At 39.1% G+C, this 18,456-nt stretch overlaps 1 protein-coding gene across 1 annotated transcript; it reads right to left on the reverse strand.

Moving 5' to 3' along the window:
- Positions 1-1,108: 1,108 nt before the first annotated feature.
- Positions 1,109-16,145, reverse strand: hpgd (15-hydroxyprostaglandin dehydrogenase). The gene is made up of 7 exons (XM_053330351.1): positions 15,830-16,145; positions 14,856-14,979; positions 12,293-12,399; positions 9,317-9,413; positions 3,653-3,729; positions 3,347-3,510; positions 1,109-1,693 (listed from the first exon to the last, which is right to left on the reverse strand). Exons 1-7 carry the CDS (start codon positions 15,920-15,922, stop codon positions 1,570-1,572), a joined length of 786 nt encoding a protein of 261 aa, XP_053186326.1. The 5' UTR covers positions 15,923-16,145; the 3' UTR covers positions 1,109-1,569.
- Positions 16,146-18,456: the final 2,311 nt, after the last annotated feature.

The raw sequence follows: 18,456 nt of genomic DNA on the forward strand, positions 1-18,456 counted from the left end.
ACATTGTCTCAATTCTACAGAGCTTAAAGTGTCACCCATGGTCTGATCTACCATATGGGCAATCTGGGCAAGTACCCAGGGACCCTTGAGCAGAAAGGGGCCTCAGTGATGACAGAAAAAAAAGTGCAGTTTTTTTCATCAGGCTCCACAGAAATAACACAAGACTTGACTTGATGCTGATAGTTAAACCTAATATGTCCAAAACAAACTATGGACTTCTCGTGATTAACTGTTTTATCTGTGATGATTGTAGCTTGAGATAGATTGTGGTTTGGTGCTGTATAAATAAGAATTGATTGATTGCTAACTGATTGAGTTGGTGATAGGTTAGCAGGCCACAATGTGCTGTGGTTAGTTCATATTGACGAATGTGTGGGAAAAATGATTCAGTGCTAATTTCAGTGCTAAGGGGCCCCTGGGGGTACTAATCCAGCCTAGGAGTCAACTCTGAAAATGTTTTAAATTAACTTCTATTCTCTGCACTGCGTACCTGAAAATCGCATACTTACATTTATATTTTAAACACACTGTATTAAAAATATAAATTAAAAAACTGATTAATCACATTTTCACAACATGCATATCTTGCAGGTAACACATTTGTAACGTTGGTCCTGTCTCTTAGGAATTACATTTATATATTACAACTTTTGTGACAGCTGATTTGTTTGTAAGAGCAACAAAATGTCTCCTGATTTTTTTTTTAAATCAACACAACAGACACAAAGAGGAAATGTTAAGTAATAACTAATAAAGGTTTTACTAAGATCAGGCCTCAAAGAATTCTCTCTGCTGTCATTGTCCTCCATACACTTCCTTACAACCAGTCTGCAATACTACACCACACCCAAATCTCTCTGTCTTGTAGGTTCCCCTGGGCCCCTCTGTAGCACCACCATTAGACCAAAAACAATGTCACCAAAAAGATTCAATTCTGACAGTTAATACTGAGCAGAAAATAAACCCCTTCCATTTCCTCTACTCATTGTGCTTTTCTCTGATATGATACCTGTTTTATTCCCTTCGATACTTATTACATTAGTTGGGATGATTTGCAGGAGAATTTGTTCCTAAAAGATCAATAAATAAAAGTTCCATATCTCTCATATTAAACTATCACACATGATTTATTTTTAATTTTGTATAAACCAGCAGTTAAATAACAAATTACAGTTCTTATAATAACACTGTTTAATCAAAGAAGCTGCATAATCAGTCGTGTCTGAGGTGGATGACACTGACTGTCACTACACTGAAAAGTACATTTATAATTTGGGTTTGCCAGAGGTTAATCTTGGCTGGCACTGAAAACACTGGATGTTTTCCATGGATGATTACGATCATATTATTAGCATAATTAGGCTATTACAATGTGGTAAATATACATGATGATCAGACGTTGTTCAGGTCAGTTTGTCCCAGCAGGATCCTAAACATTGCTCTAATTTTCTGCAGTTCTGATCTGAGCTTCAGCAGCAGCCAGATGTTGTCCTGAACCAGCCTCTGGTGTGTTGCAGTCAGACAGGTTAAAGCACTGCATAAGTTCTCCACAGTCCAGCATGTTTACGTTCAAGCAGACATGGGTTCATAGGTGTGGAAGTGGATTCCTTTGGAGCAGGTAATCTTCATCACTGATCCGTTCAGACTGGTGTCCATGATCAACCTCATCATGCCCTCTGCTATCAACGCCGGCCTGGAGATAAACACAGAGGCAGGTCATAAGGAGGGGAGGCAGGACACAGCAGGAAATGGGGTATTACATGAGATTTGAGACACACACACACACACACACACGCACACGCACACACACACACGGAAACAAACTCCATTAATTGGTGATTTCCTGTACAAACTGCAATCAAAAAAATACAACATAAACCGGCGGTAATGCCATCATTTAAAGTGAAAAAGTTTGTGTGTGTGCGTGTGTGTCTTTGTGTGTTCAGGAAGTCATTTGGCCTCAACTTCCTCTGACACTAATATGAGTACCTCCTGCTGCACAACTTGAGCTTTTAAAAGTACTTTTATCAGGCCTCTCAAGAGCCATAGTACACACAGCTTAGTCACTCCAGTTTCCGAATGTAAGCAGTACTTAAACATCAGAGCACTTAATGTACAGGTATATCTGTACTTTGGTTCTGTTCCACTCAGAACTGCTCCAAATAAACACTTGACACGTTTCCTGAAAGCAGAGCATTGTTCCACAACCAAGTCACATAGAGACAGAAAAAAACAGAAACGAGTAGCAGTGTGTCACATTTAGTTGCCACATTTGTTTTGTGTAAAAAGCCAAACAAAAAATAGCAGAACAAATCCTGAATAAAAAGACCAATTTGTTAGCACATTAGTAGATACAGTTAGCTGACACACCTCAGCAGTACAATCAACCCTAGATTGTACTGCCTAGACGTGATATTCTGCATTCAGCAGCTCATCACATCTCCAAAACCAATGGTACAAATTTCCAAACAGGTGTTATTTGGATAAACTGACTACATATTCAATGGTTGCTTTCTCTCTTTTTAGAGACAGGAAAGGTCCACCTGCCGGGACTCGAACTGGGGTCCGCTGCATATGTGGCATGTGCTCTTAACCACTCGACCACCTGCGTGCCAAATGGTTAATTTCTCATATGAAGAAAATATTAAAACTTAAAAATTAATAAAAATGTTCCTAGAATCCTAGAAGATCTTAAATTACAACAGCTTTTAGTCTGTTCTCTATTTGGGAGGTGATGAGATTGACATTAAAATGATAACAGCTGGTCCACCTTAAAGGTCAGTCCACCTTAAGTGAGCTTGGTCAGGTTAGGCTAATCCATTGTTGTTAACATTGTTGCTAACATTGGGGCTAACCAAGTGGGTAGCTTCAGGTTTGAAAAGTGAAGCCAATATGGAAGTGACTTAAACTTGCATTCTTTCAACTGACCAGCTAACTCCACTGGCTCCAAAAAAAGTCTGGTTATATAGAAGTATTTGAGAAAATGAGTCTACTTCTCCCTTGATTTATTACCTCCATAAACACTTTCTTAGTGAGGTCATGTTCTCAATCACTAGTTTCAAATATTCACTATAGCAGTATGTTCATTGTAAACCCACAGAGCACAGGCGTAGCCGTTGTCGTAGATATTTCAGTGTTAATGAAAGTTAATTGTAACATAATTGTAGCTCACCACTATCAATGTAACTGGATCACTCCAATCAATGAAGAAGATTTTCAAGACTAACATGATTGCAAGCCTTACAGACATCTCACCAATGAAGTCAGTTAGAAGAATTTCAGAGGAATGATAAGGTGGCGGTGTGTGTGTGTGTGTGTGTGTGTGTGTGTGTGTGTGTGAACTCACTTTAAAACTCCAAACTTGTTCATGCTGCGCTTGAAGTCGTCCTTGAACTTGACAAACTTCCCCATGTTGTCCTCGTGTTCCACTGAGTGCAGCAGAGGAGTGTCAACGAAAGCTGGACACAAGACGTTGATACGAACGCCGTAGTCACCCTGAGAGGAGGCGTCCTGCAAACAACAAGAGAATGACCTCCCAATCTTTAACCCCCCCCCCCCCCCCCCCCCACACACACACACACTTATTCTGAACCTTTTACACTGAATTATTTAGTTTGTGTCAAATTGAACAACTATAATATTTGCTTCTTACCGCCATAGCTCTAGTGAAGCCGATGACTCCGTGTTTAGTAGCAGTGTAGACGGGCTGGTGAGGGGAGTGCATGAAGGCTGAGATATAAAGAACAAGAGGAGACAAGAAAACAAACATGTTACCTCACAAGAGAGTGCTTGAAGTCAAAGAACAGCCATGGTCTGAAATAAATGTATAAATATAGTATTTTTTATCCTGTGGAGATTTTTGTCAGCTTTATTTTGCTCCTAGTTTGAGTTTATCTCTGCTGTAAATCTCCAATATGTAGAGTGTTTGAATAGAGTTGTGTTCCTGAACACAGCTACATCTGCTTCTGAACTCCAGCTTCTTAACCAGTGGAGGTTCAGTTGATCCAGATTTAGTGAGATAAAGCTCAGCTCATATTTCCCACAGCTTCAACAGCAAGTCATCATAACTTTTTTTATTCCCAGAATGATTTAAAAGTGAAGCACAGTGTTTTGAATTAAACCATTATCTACAGAGATGTTTGTTTTACATGTCTGTGAATGTTTTTCTGCTTTGTCTCCATCTCACATATTCAATTAATAACTTTAAAATTCAACATCACACTGCTCCTCTCCCTCTTGATCATTCATGCAGATCTTTAGCATTTTGTTCTCTCGTTCTCTGCAGTCTAAGAGGCTCATCAGCTGCTTTCTATTATCATCATGGCTGAGAGCCACCACTCACAGCAGGCGGGTTATGGCAAGCGCCAGCTTAGATGACAGGGAGGCCGATTTGGCCTCCAGGGTTAGTTTTTCAGGAGTTGAATTCCTCAGAAGCTTTAAAAAAAATGTTGTGTAATGAGTTTAGTTCCTTGAGGAAAAGTAGCATCTTCTGGCCAGGTTGTGAGATCAAAGTGATGGTTGCTTTTTTTGCTTTTATTACACCTGTTTCACCTGTATATGAACACATGGGGCTGAAATGCAAAGAGAAACATGCTAGAAATAGAGGAAACCTGGTGACATGAATTGTAAGGAACAAAATATTCTACTAAAAAATTATGCACACAGCTTCCTAATTTAAAAAAAATGCAACTACATAGTGCACCTACAGTTCGAGAACATTTCCGACTGTTTCAAGGTAGGAATATTTGACAGCTGATGTTATAAAAGCAGTCAGCTGAATCCCTGCAAAAGCAAACACGACTATAAACTCAATCACTTTCATGTGGGCTCCATCCCCTTCCAAAAGAGGCTGATAATGACATCATTCAAAACACACGTATACCCACAAACACTTGCATTCAGCAGCACATGTACACATCAACGCACACACCCACACACATACACACACACACACACACACACACACACACACACACACACACACCCCACAAAACAATATGCTCGCAGTATGCTTGACCATGTTTGGACAAGTCTGTTTGTTGTAGGAATGGCATGTACGCACACACACACACAACCACACACACACACACAGATGTTATCACAAGTGAGATAAGTGAAAAATGATTACCATATGTCTGCCGTTACTGGAGGCAGAACTGTCCTAGATCTGCAAGATGTTGTGTCCGACAATAAGAACCAACAACATCTCCTGGAATTTCTTTTAACAACACGCAGCTCTAAACAAGAATATGACAAGCTTTCTCTACATGTGAACTCATCATCTAACAGTGATATTTCATTGAAAACGCAAATATAGATACATAAATACTGCTTCATTCCTGACATAAAGGTCATTTTAAGTGCTGGTATCTGTATCTCATGACAAACTGAAAGTCTTACTGTGTTAAAACTGGACTGACAGTTGCAAATTGATGCGATCGTCCCACTGATAAAAAGAAGGTGAGGCACAGTGCAGAGCTTTACCTCAGGCGTGGTTACTGTACAGCTGGAGTAATCTGCTGGTAAGAGCTGATGGAGCAGCTACTTGAGCAGAGCAGTTTCAGGAAAAATCTGAACTTTTGACTGGATTTGTTTGTCATAACATTTCCAAATATATCATTTAAGGTGAGGAGGAATAAGGATGGCTGTGTAGAAATAAAACAGGACTGGTGAACAGGATTTAGTGCAGGATACAGCACCTCCATTGTTGGTATATTACAATGGCTTATTAGAGCCATGTATGTTAAAAAAACAAAACAAAACTGATCTGGAAAAGGATGGGGGGTAATATTTTGAGAAATGTAGGAGAAGAAAAGACTGGGATGTTTTCTGACATTATAAAGTCACGAATTTGTGAGATATACAATATTTTTTATCTTAGGATGAAATGGTGATTCTGGGCCAAGATAATAAGTATCTACTCATTAACTGAAAAGTACAATTTGATCAGTTCTTCCATGGCAGGCATAAAGCACAACAAGCCACGTCTCTCTAGTGTTGCAAAGTCATGCTATGTGACCTCTCAGCAGAATAAATCACTTTTGTTTTGTTTTGTTTTTTTCTCGCAGATTTGTGATTTTATAATATCAGAGAATATCCACGTTTGTTTCTCGTAAATGTACGACTTTTTAAAAACTTTTTTCTCAAAGTATTACGCCCCATCCTCTGCGTTTTTTTTTTGTTTTTTTTTAACATAAATGGACCTAATAAGCCATTGCAGTAAATTGGGGAACTCTGCAACAGATTACCCTTTCAAATTAAGAGTAACACATTTATCACATTTATAATAATTTATTTTACTGTTAGAGGTTTTGCATTGGCCAAACAAACATGTGACGTTAAAATGAGCTGATATCACTACTAGCATCTGGCTACACTAAGGATGTCACATATTAGTGTCATGATTATTGTGAGAGGAAAATCCCGATTTTACGATTGTTACGATTATTTACACCATGGAAGGAAACACTGAGCATAAATGATTTGTTCACACACTTCACACGAGGGCCAACACACACACACACACACACACACACACACACACACACACACACACACACACACACACACACACACACACAGTGTTATTACAAATAAATGTTACCTGCATCTCCAATTATATCTTTTCATGAGGGGAGAAAAAAAAAAACTACAGTAGTGACAGTTCCAGAATAAATACGGAGCCCGTGAAGGTCACACCAAAAGGCCATGTTGACTTTAAAACGGTAACAACAATGACTGTAATCACTTCATAATAAACAGAATATCACACAGATCCTCGGAGCTGTTCAGAAGAAGATTAGAGGTTTAACAGGGATGGCTTGAATAGTGTTGGCCCATCAGAACAACATAAAACCATAAAAGAGCAGGAATTACCTCATAAAACATGTGTGTGTGTGTGTGTGTGCGCGCATTTGTGTGTGTGTGTGTGTAAAGATTTTTGGAGGAGCATGAGCTTTTCCATGACGGAGACTAAGGTGCAGATTGATCCAGATCCAGTAGTTTCAGTTCTAGTGGAGGTCTGCCAACCTGTCACGGTTGCTTTTTGTCTCTTGCGTTTCCCTCATAACACACTCTCAAGGAAGAAGGGGAACTGTTTTCATAAGCTTGGCTTCCAGAGACTTGGAGAAATTCATCATCTGTGACATTTTGACATAAATAAATCCCCCCCCCCCTGTGTCTCTCTTTCAAGAAAGGAGAATGTTTGGAGAGTGGGGGAGTGAAAATACAAGTCAAGTGCTTCAAAGCAGAACTGAAATGTCACTGTAGTTTCAGGGTCTCTGCAGATTTCAATTTCACATACAAATCAAATTAGGTGACATGTTGCATGAAATATCATTTTGACAGTTGCACAGTGATGAATACAGAATGCTTGACGGCACAGATGGAGCAAATATAACTTTCCTCTGGTTTCATATCCAGTGTAAATATCACAATAAGAGCCTGTTCATGACATGTGAAATGTGGGTTCTTTCTGTCACGTCTGAATTGAAATGGTTAACGTGCAGAAAGTGCCAGATCTGGACTCTGAGGGAAACAGAAGCACATTTTCCTTTCCACCATCCAACCAGGTCAGTCCTCAGGGTCACTGCAGTCATGTTTTTCTCCTACGGTTTGTCTTCCTCTGAACTCTGTCATATTATGTAACCCAGATTTCAAGAGATCCCTTCATCCAATCAGTGTATGTGTGTGTGTGTGTGTGTGTGTGTGTGTGTGTGTGTGTGTGAGTTAAAAATTCACCCGTTCTGTGACACCGTTCTCAGTTAACCTACAAGTAGTGGAACTTTGGACTACATTTCATGCCCACATCTACTGTGTTAAACTGCATATGAGCCTAAAACCACTTTCCAACTAGCAACAAATTCTATGCAAGTCACATCAAAAGCACCACAGAGCCAAAAATATCATAAATGTAGTGAGAAACTATGTTAAATTCTACGTATCAAAGCAGCCAGTGTCCTCTATAGTTGTCCCAAAGCACAAGAAAACATAACAAGCTAAACTGACCTGATGTTACTATTACAGTCTGACAGGAAATGTTTCCTTTAAAAATGATTATATTATATTTTTAAAAGGTATAAAAATATCCAAATGGTTACTGCATCATCACATGGTGCTGCATCATCACATGGTGCTGCATCATCACATGCTGTCACAAGCTACTTAAGCATTAACATTAATAATTACTCAAATCTTTACTCATTTGCTTTTTTAACCAGCTAAAGCTGACAACAGATGTCAGTGGAATTCCAGATGATTCATTTTAAGATCAAAACTAAACACATGAGCACATTGTTGAACATGTGATTCATTAATTGATGAGTCTGAGGAGCAGCTGTTGGTTTAAAAAAAAAGTAAGAATACATAATAGTGACTTAGCATTTTTGTTGGTTTTATGTCATTTGAAATGACATTTGCACCATTTTTTACCAAAAGTAAGACTGAATGCTGCTGAAAATGTCAAATGGTGTAACCACAAAAGAATGATAAATATTCAATATTGTATTCACCTACAGTGTATTTAAGTGGACTTGTACTAATAATTACTTCATTAAAATAATGTAAATGTTTCCTGATCTCCATGATTCTCCAGATGAAATGTAATATTTACAACAATTGTATTCCATTAGCTTTATTTAATATAAAAAGTTATAATGTAAGATCATGCCAAACTAGTTAATATGGTGTTTTTAAGCAAGTTGAATTATTTGGCCCAAAGTTTTTATGGTTACACCACTTAGACATTTTTACCATAATCCTCTAATATATTCTCTCAAAATGGATTAAAAGCAGAAATTTTATACTGGGTCCACAAAAATAGAATGTGTGCAAGTTATTAATACGTTTATTTTCACATTTTAACCCTTTAAATCTGACTAAACCACATGGACACAAAAATACATCAGTGACCTGTATATCTAGTACTTTCTCACACATTAGTTGGTGTGCTATCACACATTCTTTGCCAGACAAAGAAACAGTGTTGCACAGCGGATTTGAGTTTCTTGCACAGATGTATTGCAAACCAAACAAGAAGGGTCACATGGTCTCACAAATCACTCATTCACTGGATTGAATTTCATATATTTGAGTTTTGGTTTCTATTATGTTGGAACAATGTTTAATGTTTATCATCAGTCTGACCTGTGTACAGTCTGTGCTGAAGTGTCATAATGAGGCTGATCTTTATAATAAATTCACGATTAAACTTGTTTTTATTTCCAGTTGAATAAACATGTGCATAAAAACGCGTGTGTGCATGTGTGTGTGTGTGCGTGTGTCAGTGTGTGTGTGTGTGTGTGTGTGTGTGTGTTACCTGCCATAGAGGATACATTGATGATAGTGCCTCCTTCCTTGCCAAACTCTTTACTCATGTGTTCAAGTGCCAAGTAGGTCCCCTTTATTACTGATGTCTGTAAAGATAAAGAGGCAATATGGTCACACTTTTACAAGTATAGCACACAAACAGGAAGTGAAACAGAGGGTGAATAAGCTACTGAGACACTACTCAGTATTTATAGTTGTATTTTTCACTGAGGAGGTCTGTTGCTGACTAAGACAATACTTCCTGCAAAGCAGTTGTAAATTAGTGTTGCACAATTGCACAATATATATGAAGATATCTAAAAGTTGTGCAGGAGCTCACAGTGCTCATTATACAGCACAATAAGCAGTAAGACAGAACAAACAACATACAGCACTGGTGATTTTGCTATTATTAGAGCTATTGTTACAGAGCCAAAAGTTTTTTCCTGTAGCTCTCGATGTTTATCCAGTTGGGGGCCTGAATGTGCTCAGTAGATTTCATTCTCATCTATCCTTTAGATTTTGATATCTTGTGCAGATGTAGCATTTCTTTGGCTGATTTTGTTGCCAACAAATCACATATACGCCAATAAATCTTATGACAATTTGAATGCAGGGTGTATCAGACTATATCTGGACCAACTATGATACTTCCAAGAGGCAGCACGTACAAGAAAACAAAGATGGAATCTCAGATAGATCCCTGAGGGAACCACAGCTGATAATGTGTTTTGATGATGAGGAATTTCCTCCTCAAAGCGTTAACACACAGACAAATAAGATGAAAACATTTAGACGATGTTGCCAGCATCAAGCCAAGAATAGGAGGTAGGAATGAAGCCTTTATGAAAAAAACATGCATGAGTGTTTCCACAAAAACCAGGTGAAAATGAAACCTCAACAAACTCACAGCTCTCATCCTTAGAGTGTCAGGATTACCTTCTAGTGACATTACACTGTGGATGGAAAGTACTCAACAGACATTTTTCTGTTGTAAGTGAAGTGTCATGGCAGCACAACCTTCAAGCAGGACTATCTGTAGTTTGCAGACTTCCTTAAATACACATCCAGCAATCATGTCACATCCCCTTTTCAGACATGTCTACACTTCAAGAGTGACAAGATCCTATTAGGTGGACGAAGCTACTTCATTCCAACCTTCTGTCTCCTCTTATGGCTGTTTCCATCAGTATAGTAAAACCTAATAGAAACATAGACTACTGTTCTTTATGATTCATTTAGCTTAATATTTACATGTAATATTAATTAACTCATGAATTATTCAAACCTAATGCAAACTTACCATTTCATTTTCTGGGTAGTGTTGTCTGTCTTATCAGTAACTGTAATGGCTTCAGTTTTTCCAAAAACTTCGAAACAACCAAATTTTAAGGTACATGGTTTTCACTGGACAGTACTTGAGATTCAATTCAAACTACCTCCTGATGCATTTTAGTGGTTTTTTGCCTTTTACAGTTGTATGATCTGGTTATGAGAGTGTACTGGGAGACTGGATGTGTTTTTCCACTGCTGGAGGTCCAGCTGCCTGCTGGGATTGTACTTAGCAGTGGTGCTTTTTGGGCTTGGTATGGTCTCATGAGGGGCTAACAGCCTGGAGGAGGGGGGGGGGGGGGGGGGGGTATTGTACACTGGGATCATTTAGGGACAATGAGGCCTTCAAGTTTAATGGTTCAAACATTATCAGCACAATCTGCTGTTGTCCTTTTGCTAGAACTGGTTGTAATGATCAGATCAGACCAACAGGCTAAATATGATGTTATATGACAATATATATTCACACATTAAAACTCCTTGTGACTTTGTCCTACTTTTGTTTATTGAGAAATACCATACATACCATATTCTATACTACATTAACTCTACTGTTGCTGTTCAACAGTGAGTTTTTGATATTTACTGATTTAATGGTATCATTACAACAATCTGAGTGTCTGATTTGTATATTAGCGCATCCTCATGGCTTTGACTGTAGTTATTTTTACCATCTTAGTCTGTGCATCCTCTCCAGTGGATCTACAAATTACACTCGTCGTAGTCAAAGCTGAACAAGTTAGCAAAATATTAAAAGTGGAAGATTACTTGCCTGAGAGAAAATCGCACCAGTGTCTTGCCTACAAACTGAAAACCTTAGATTTCCATTTACTGCTGGGAAACTGGGCTAGCTAAGACATGTTTTTATCTCTGGTTGATTGGTGTCAGATCGTATCTGAGTTGGGGTCATCTTCCTGTCTCAGGTTTCTACTGATTCACCTGTGTTTTAAACTGAAGTTGAAGAAACCCAAGACGGACTCATGGACGCTCCATGTCTTTCAAACAAGACATGATTTGACTATAGGAAAAGCATTGTTTATTGGTCACTTTGGCTGACTGGCATAGTTAACCTACATAACCAGAAACCAGAAACCAGAAATGGGTTATGTGTCAAAGAAGACTATAAATGATCTGTATGGAGATTAGTTGTTATCTGTCTGATAACTGATATCTCTCTGATCCAACTTCACACTTGCATGTCAGGAATCTGAAACAGCAAAACATTACATTCTTTCTCCCAGACACCTGCCATGCATTTATTACCTATTACAGGTAAGACTGACCCCTGACCCCAAATGAAGTTATACTTTTAGTTATTTAAGTAATAATTGTGTTGTCTGCATTTGGCAGGCAGGCAGGCACATGTTTGCTTTCAGTAGGCAGGTGAGACAGGGAGCTTAAGCTAAAAGCAAGGTAATCCTGTCCACTCCCTGATGGGAATGTGATCCTGAGGGTCATTGAGAACCTCAAACTAAATAGATACTGATACATGTTCAAACAGTCCTTCACACATGTAATACACAAACATTCTCAGGATAAAGGGTGTTTTATGTTCTACAGCTTGTAAAGTCCTTGTTATTTTAGGTTTATTTTGTATGTTAAACTGATTTGACTAATAGTTTTTATGTGTCCTACTGTTGTCTTGTCATCTCACCAGGTTGACTTGTATGGTCTTCTCCCAGTTCTTTTCATTGTTGATGCCGGCGTTGTTGATGGCAATGTCCAGGCGACCAAACTTGTCCACTGTACTCTGGAAGGCGTCTGAACCACAGAAAGAAGAAAGCCATTCGTGTAACTTTACTATAATAAACCATATAAGGATACCCTGGTATACTTATATAAAATGTGTCCAAGCCCACTGAGGCAAATGTGTCCTTCATATTTGAATCACATTGCAAGTTAGTTATCTCAGGTTGGATGTTCACTAGATCACACGTGTTGACTGTAAATGGTGAGTGAAAATAAGTGAGAATAGCAGTGTGTTTTATTGAAAAACTGGAATTATGTACCCAGTGGGCTGCATTGGACCCTTGGTGGGACATATGTGTGACACTCCTGCTTTAGATATTGACACAAGACTTCACTGACTGCAAGTATTCATGAACAGTTGAAAAAAAACAACTCATTGCAGCGATTAATTCCACACATTCCTCTTCCTACATTACCCAAAATGCAACTCAGATGTGTTAAGTGGACCACAAAGGTGTTAAGTGGACTACAAAGGTCAGAATTTTTTTTCCACTTTGAAACTTTTAGTCTTCAGCCCCAACCAACACTGACTCATGTGATTTCACTTGAGGCAATTTATCAGATTTCACACATCCCCCAAAAGGCTTTATACTTTATACTACCACACCTGAAATGCTGCTTTCCATCTGTTTTACATGTGTGATGATCATGGTGGAAGGACAGAAACAAGCAGAGTCTCAGACAAACACGGTATAGAGTATGCACATCCAAAAAAAAAAAAAAAAACCCCTTACGCAAGCGCTGGATCAAATATCACATTAAAAGCAAGTGTCAATCAGAAGATCGGCACACTGTACTCATAGCTTCCAGCAATTTGAATTAAGCGTTTCGATCAATGTCTGACAAAGATCTCTGGTATTGAAATATTGCTCAATTCAAATTGCTGGGAGTACAGTGTGCAGATCTTCTGTTTAATTCTCACACAGGGAGAGTACTGCCATGACTGACACATCAGTATCATTATATCATCATGAGAGTACACTGTTTATCCACATACGTATATGTGTCATTAACTCAATGACAGTGTACTGTAAGCCACTCCTTCTCTTCCATCCACAGCTGATACTCTAAACACACCATCAGCTACTGATGTAGGAATCCCTTTGTTTCTTTGTTTATGTGGCTAAACTGACTTGGTTGAAAATCCACAGAATGAGGGGATATATGTAGTGCTCTCACACAACGAGTCACCAGTAGGTAACTTATCTCTCTGTGTGAGTAGACAGGTGAGCTTGCATAAACAGCTGAAGGCAGAAACCTGAAGTGGTAAAACCTGCCATTTGTCATCACCTGCCGCATTCCACACTGGGACACCTTGCAATTAGAAAGCAAGCATACCTGACTCATCTGCCCGAAACGCATGCCTGCACGCACACACACACACACACACACACACACACACACACGCACACACCCACACACCTATCTATGCATGCATAAATGAAGATGCATACACAAAAACACACATGCCAACATATAAACAACTGATTTATAGAGATTTATGCACTATCTTCACATGTCATTGGCTCCTTGCAGGCTTACACTGTGTGTCTACATCAACAGCAGTACTATCACACAGTGAGGAGCAACACTAAACAGCATTCCACAGTCATTAGCCTGCAGGGATTTACTTTTTCAGTGTCACACAATGAAACCTTGTTCCTCTCTCTCTCTCTCACTCACTAAGACACACTTCTTCACTTACACACACTTTAATTCTCTGCTTCTCTCTTTTTTTCACCCAGACACGCCTACACACACATACACACACACACTCATATACATATGTGTGTGTGCCCGACAGCGCGGCAACACTGACAGATCTGCAGAAAAGGAGAAGGTAAGTGAGGAGCAGTCATGCAGTGTTTGAGCAGTAAGGAGCTATGTTGAACTAAAAAACTGAGAAACATTCAAACAAATGATCATGTGACTAAAAAAGCAAGACTCGTCAAGCTTAGTTTCATCTCAGCTGTTGGTGAGATACACACGAGTGACCAGAACCTGCTGTTTTTGACAGATATCACAGATACTCTGTTACAGTCTGTTTGGATTGAACCTGCTGCTCTTGTACACCCACTGAACACAGCTGTTAACTCAGAGAGCAGCCATGGTGAATGACTTCTGGAAAAAGCTCTCTTAATACCTGCCACAAACTGTCGCAAGTTGTTTTTTGAGTCATCATGATGAAGATTAAACCCAGCAAAGTCCACATTGCTATCATGCAGCTTGGAGATGAACAGGTAGACTTATACACAGTAAAATTTGCAGTGTTAAATCAACACTTAAAGGGTTAAATTTAACACTATTTAACTCTTTAAGTGTTGATTTAACAGTGCAAAATTTACTGTGTACCTATATGACGCAACAGCTTGGATAGCTGTTTGGTTATTGTGTCAATGAACACATGAATGATTTGAAAGGTGTCACTTGTTATTCGTCTTCTAACAGTCCTCTACAGTAAGGATTACCTCTCAGCATGTCTCCATTAGACACATCACACTGAATAAAGGTGCAGTTGCCCTCTCCAAACTCTGCGTCCAGCTCTTTCTTGCACTCTTCCCCGCAGGTTTTGTTCAGGTCCACCACGGCCACCTGAAGGACAAAACCTGGTTAGTGAGCTGATCTCAGAGACAGAATGCAAGTTTGTTTACTGTTAGTTACTGTGGTTACTGTTAGCTGCTGACTTCTTATCGCTGTGGCAGACCTGTGGTTTGACAAGGCTTGAGCATCAGTTCGGGGAATTAACACTAATGACATTTTCGTTTCGGTGCTGTACCACAATTAACCTCATTTTGCAGGGTGTGAAGAGGGTTCTCAGAATTGGTCTCTTTCAAAAGCCCTTATTTTAAATGCAAGCAACCTGTACTGTCTAATTACTAGGTTAAAACACAGTGTATTCATACTGTTATTTCAGACTCATCATCTATCACAAGTTAACACTGGCCCTATTTCAGCCTACTGTGTGTCCTGACCTTTAACATCCTTTAAAAGCAGGAGAACAGCAGTGCAGAGAGACAATTAAGGTTCAGTATTAAAACACATGATAATGCAGTGCAGATGAAGTGCTCTCCATAGGTTTTCATGAAGTTAAAAGAAAGACACTAAAGCAGCTATGCAGTATTGGTGTAAAGTCAAACCCATTCAAGTTGAACCTATAAAGCCACTGCAGATGTGCAGACAGCTCCAGCAAAGTGAAGTCAAAGCAGTGAGGTCAAAACAGGTTATGTTTGAGCAGTGAACACAACAGTCAGATCAGTCCAACCAGAGTTTCAGCTGTTAATGCACAAGTAGTGAAAATGTGTTCGACATCAAAGCAAAAGCAGTAAAAATGAAGCACTTTGAGCACTTTGAATGAAGACGTTGTTAGAGCAAGAGAGCAACTGTCAAAGCTGTCAGAGTTATGTTAAAGTTATGAAGTTAAAGCAGACTAAGCAGTACTGACCTTAGCTGAGCTCTGCAGCAGTGACTGGACCACGGCTCTCCCAATGCCCTGAGCACCCCCAGTCACCAGAGCCACCTTCCCATTCAGAGACATGATTCCCTTTCACTTCGTCTTCCTCCTTCTCTCTCTGACACTCTATCTTCCTCTCTCAGAGTCTCACTTACTCTTTTCTTCTTCTTCTTTTTCTTTCGCTCTCTTTTCTGGCTGCTTCTGTGTATTCATGCACCTATCTGACTGCTTCTCTCTCTGTAACACAATCATAGGTTTTCTCACCCTTGTGTGTGTTTTCACTCTTTCAGCTGGGCTGTGTTTTCCCTCCCTTCTTCCCTCCCTCTCTCTCTCTCTCTCTCTCTCTCTCTCTCTCTCTCTGAGCTTATCAGTCTATACAAACACTGCATGTGTGTCAAACACACAGAGAGAGAGAGAGGGAGCGTATAAAGGCTAAGTAAACTCAGCAGGATAATAATTACAGGTTTTGTCCAGCTTGTTGTACCTGCCCAAATGCTCCCCCTACTTCCTCTATACCTCCTCCTTTCTCTTCACTCTTTCACTTCTCTTACTTCTGCTTCATTTACACACCTGGGCTCTTCACACGTCACGGTTTGTATAAAAAAATCTGTATTTCCTGACATAAACACAACACGCCTTTGATACCGGTTTTTGAAGGAGCTGTCATACTCACAGTCTCCTCTTCACCATGTCCATGTTTCTGTGTGCTGTGTGTGTAATTGCTATTACACAATGTGCAATGTTGCTCAGCAATACATTACATCAGGTTTCAGGTCTCTGCATGTTGATTTTCACACTGTAACGATATGAATGGAAACCATTAGCTGTTAACCTCAAACAAGTTGCTAAAACATGTAAAAATACCGGTTTTTGGCCCTTTAAGTAGAGCAAGTTAGACCTCAGTGACATCTAGTGAACTTCTGTATAGTGTTTGGATATAAATAAACACAGCTATTTATGCCATGCACAATATCATATTTATCCTCAGGAACATCCCTACACTTCCCTCCTTCTCCTTCCTTTACACCCTTCCTTCCTTCAACATCCTTCCTCCAACAAGAACCTGGAGATGAACATGCTCAGAGCTATATTACCTGCAGCTGTCTGATGACCCGAAGTGGGAGACCAACACACACTCCATTTTACATTAAAATTAAAGCAACTACATGATTGTTTGTCCAGCATAAGTTTATAATAGTTTTAAAGGAGCAAAAATCTGGAACTCTCTACCTGAACACTTGACATTTGCAGCACACTTCACAACTTCTGAGGGATCTTACAAGGGAGTGAGTCATGTGACATGTTGTTTTAAAAAATGTTATCCTTGTGGAATTAGAAACTCTGACTGACATATGGAATTTGTCCAAGTACAGAATACTGTGACGTGTAGTCAGTGTTCCCATGACAGATATTCCATTGGAGTTTGTACACTGTAGTGAACTAAGACTTGTGATATGCACTCAATTTGACAAATCCACACACTTTTACCACATTTCAACCACAATGCAAGTATAAATACAAAACACTCATAACATCCTCAAAATCCATTGTTGAGATAAAACTGTGAGACATCTTTCGGCATATGTATATAGCTTTTACATACAGTATTGAAACTCTTTCCACTGTAATACTGTAGTACCTTGGGTTGGGGTGGGGGGATTGGGGAGACTTTCAAGAGGCTGCTAACCAAATCCTGGTTAATTCAGCAACCACCGTGTACTCATGTCTGATTTTATGTATATGGATGTATACTTGGTTTACTCACTTTTTTCTTTTCTTTTAAAAAAATATTTGAATCTCTTACTTTCACAAAAGCCCCTCTAGGGACGGGTGTTGTAAATTAGCATCCACTATAAACACTGTGTTACTTGCATCAGTTGTCTATGTGTACTGTATCTGTCTCTTTTAAATGAACCATAATAATAATAGTTGCCTTTTACATGGAGTAATAATAGCTGGTATTTTGGCACTGACCACTAGCTTTATAGTAGTACATGTTAGTAAAGTTTTGTTAGATATTTCTGAATAGCTCTTCCGTTTTCTTAGCACCTTGTCCTACTGTTGCTGTGCATGCCAAGCTTTCCATTGTTGTATGTCACATATGCCGTTGACAATAATAATAATTTTAAAAAAAACACTAGAAATTCTTGGTCATTTTTGAAGCAATGGGTCTTTAATTTCAGATGTAGATGAAGCAGCTTCTCATGTGTAGCCTGCTAAGATTAACTTTGCCAACAGATATGACTGTAGGCGTTATCAGCTGTAGCTAGCTAGCTAACAGGTTCTTCTTTTATCAAAATGACTCACTGTAAAACAACAAGAAGTGGTTTCGCTCTTAACATGATAAGAAAAAAGGCTTTTAGGACAAAGAGACAAAACAAAATGTTGGATAAACACAATTATCTCCAGTAATGTGAGCTGGGGCCAATATATCAAATAAAGAGCAGGGCGTTAGCAGAGCTGCTAATGTTTTCCTACACTGCAACTCAGTGAGCAACTACTATAGTGTGCCAGTAATGGATGAGGCTGTTAATATGTAACCTGTAACCTGACAATATTATGTTATGATTTTCTCCTTGCAAATCCAGTTATAACGCTTGTTTATGACTATAGTGAGC

Source organism: Scomber japonicus, chromosome 2, assembly GCF_027409825.1.
Source record: "Scomber japonicus isolate fScoJap1 chromosome 2, fScoJap1.pri, whole genome shotgun sequence".
In the NCBI taxonomy this organism is placed as follows: domain Eukaryota; kingdom Metazoa; phylum Chordata; class Actinopteri; order Scombriformes; family Scombridae; genus Scomber; species Scomber japonicus.

Bases quoted from the DNA above. Each gene is read 5' to 3' on its own strand.
- hpgd (XM_053330351.1), bottom strand. From the start codon at position 15,922: ATGTCTCTGAATGGGAAGGTGGCTCTGGTGACTGGGGGTGCTCAGGGC. The intron at 12,400-14,855 runs GTAATCCTTACT...TCTGTGGTTCAG, and splicing joins TAATGGAGACATGCTGAGAG to ACGCCTTCCAGAGTACAGTG. The intron at 3,730-9,316 runs GTAACACACACA...TTTATATCTCAG, and splicing joins CAATGTATCCTCTATGGCAG to CCTTCATGCACTCCCCTCAC.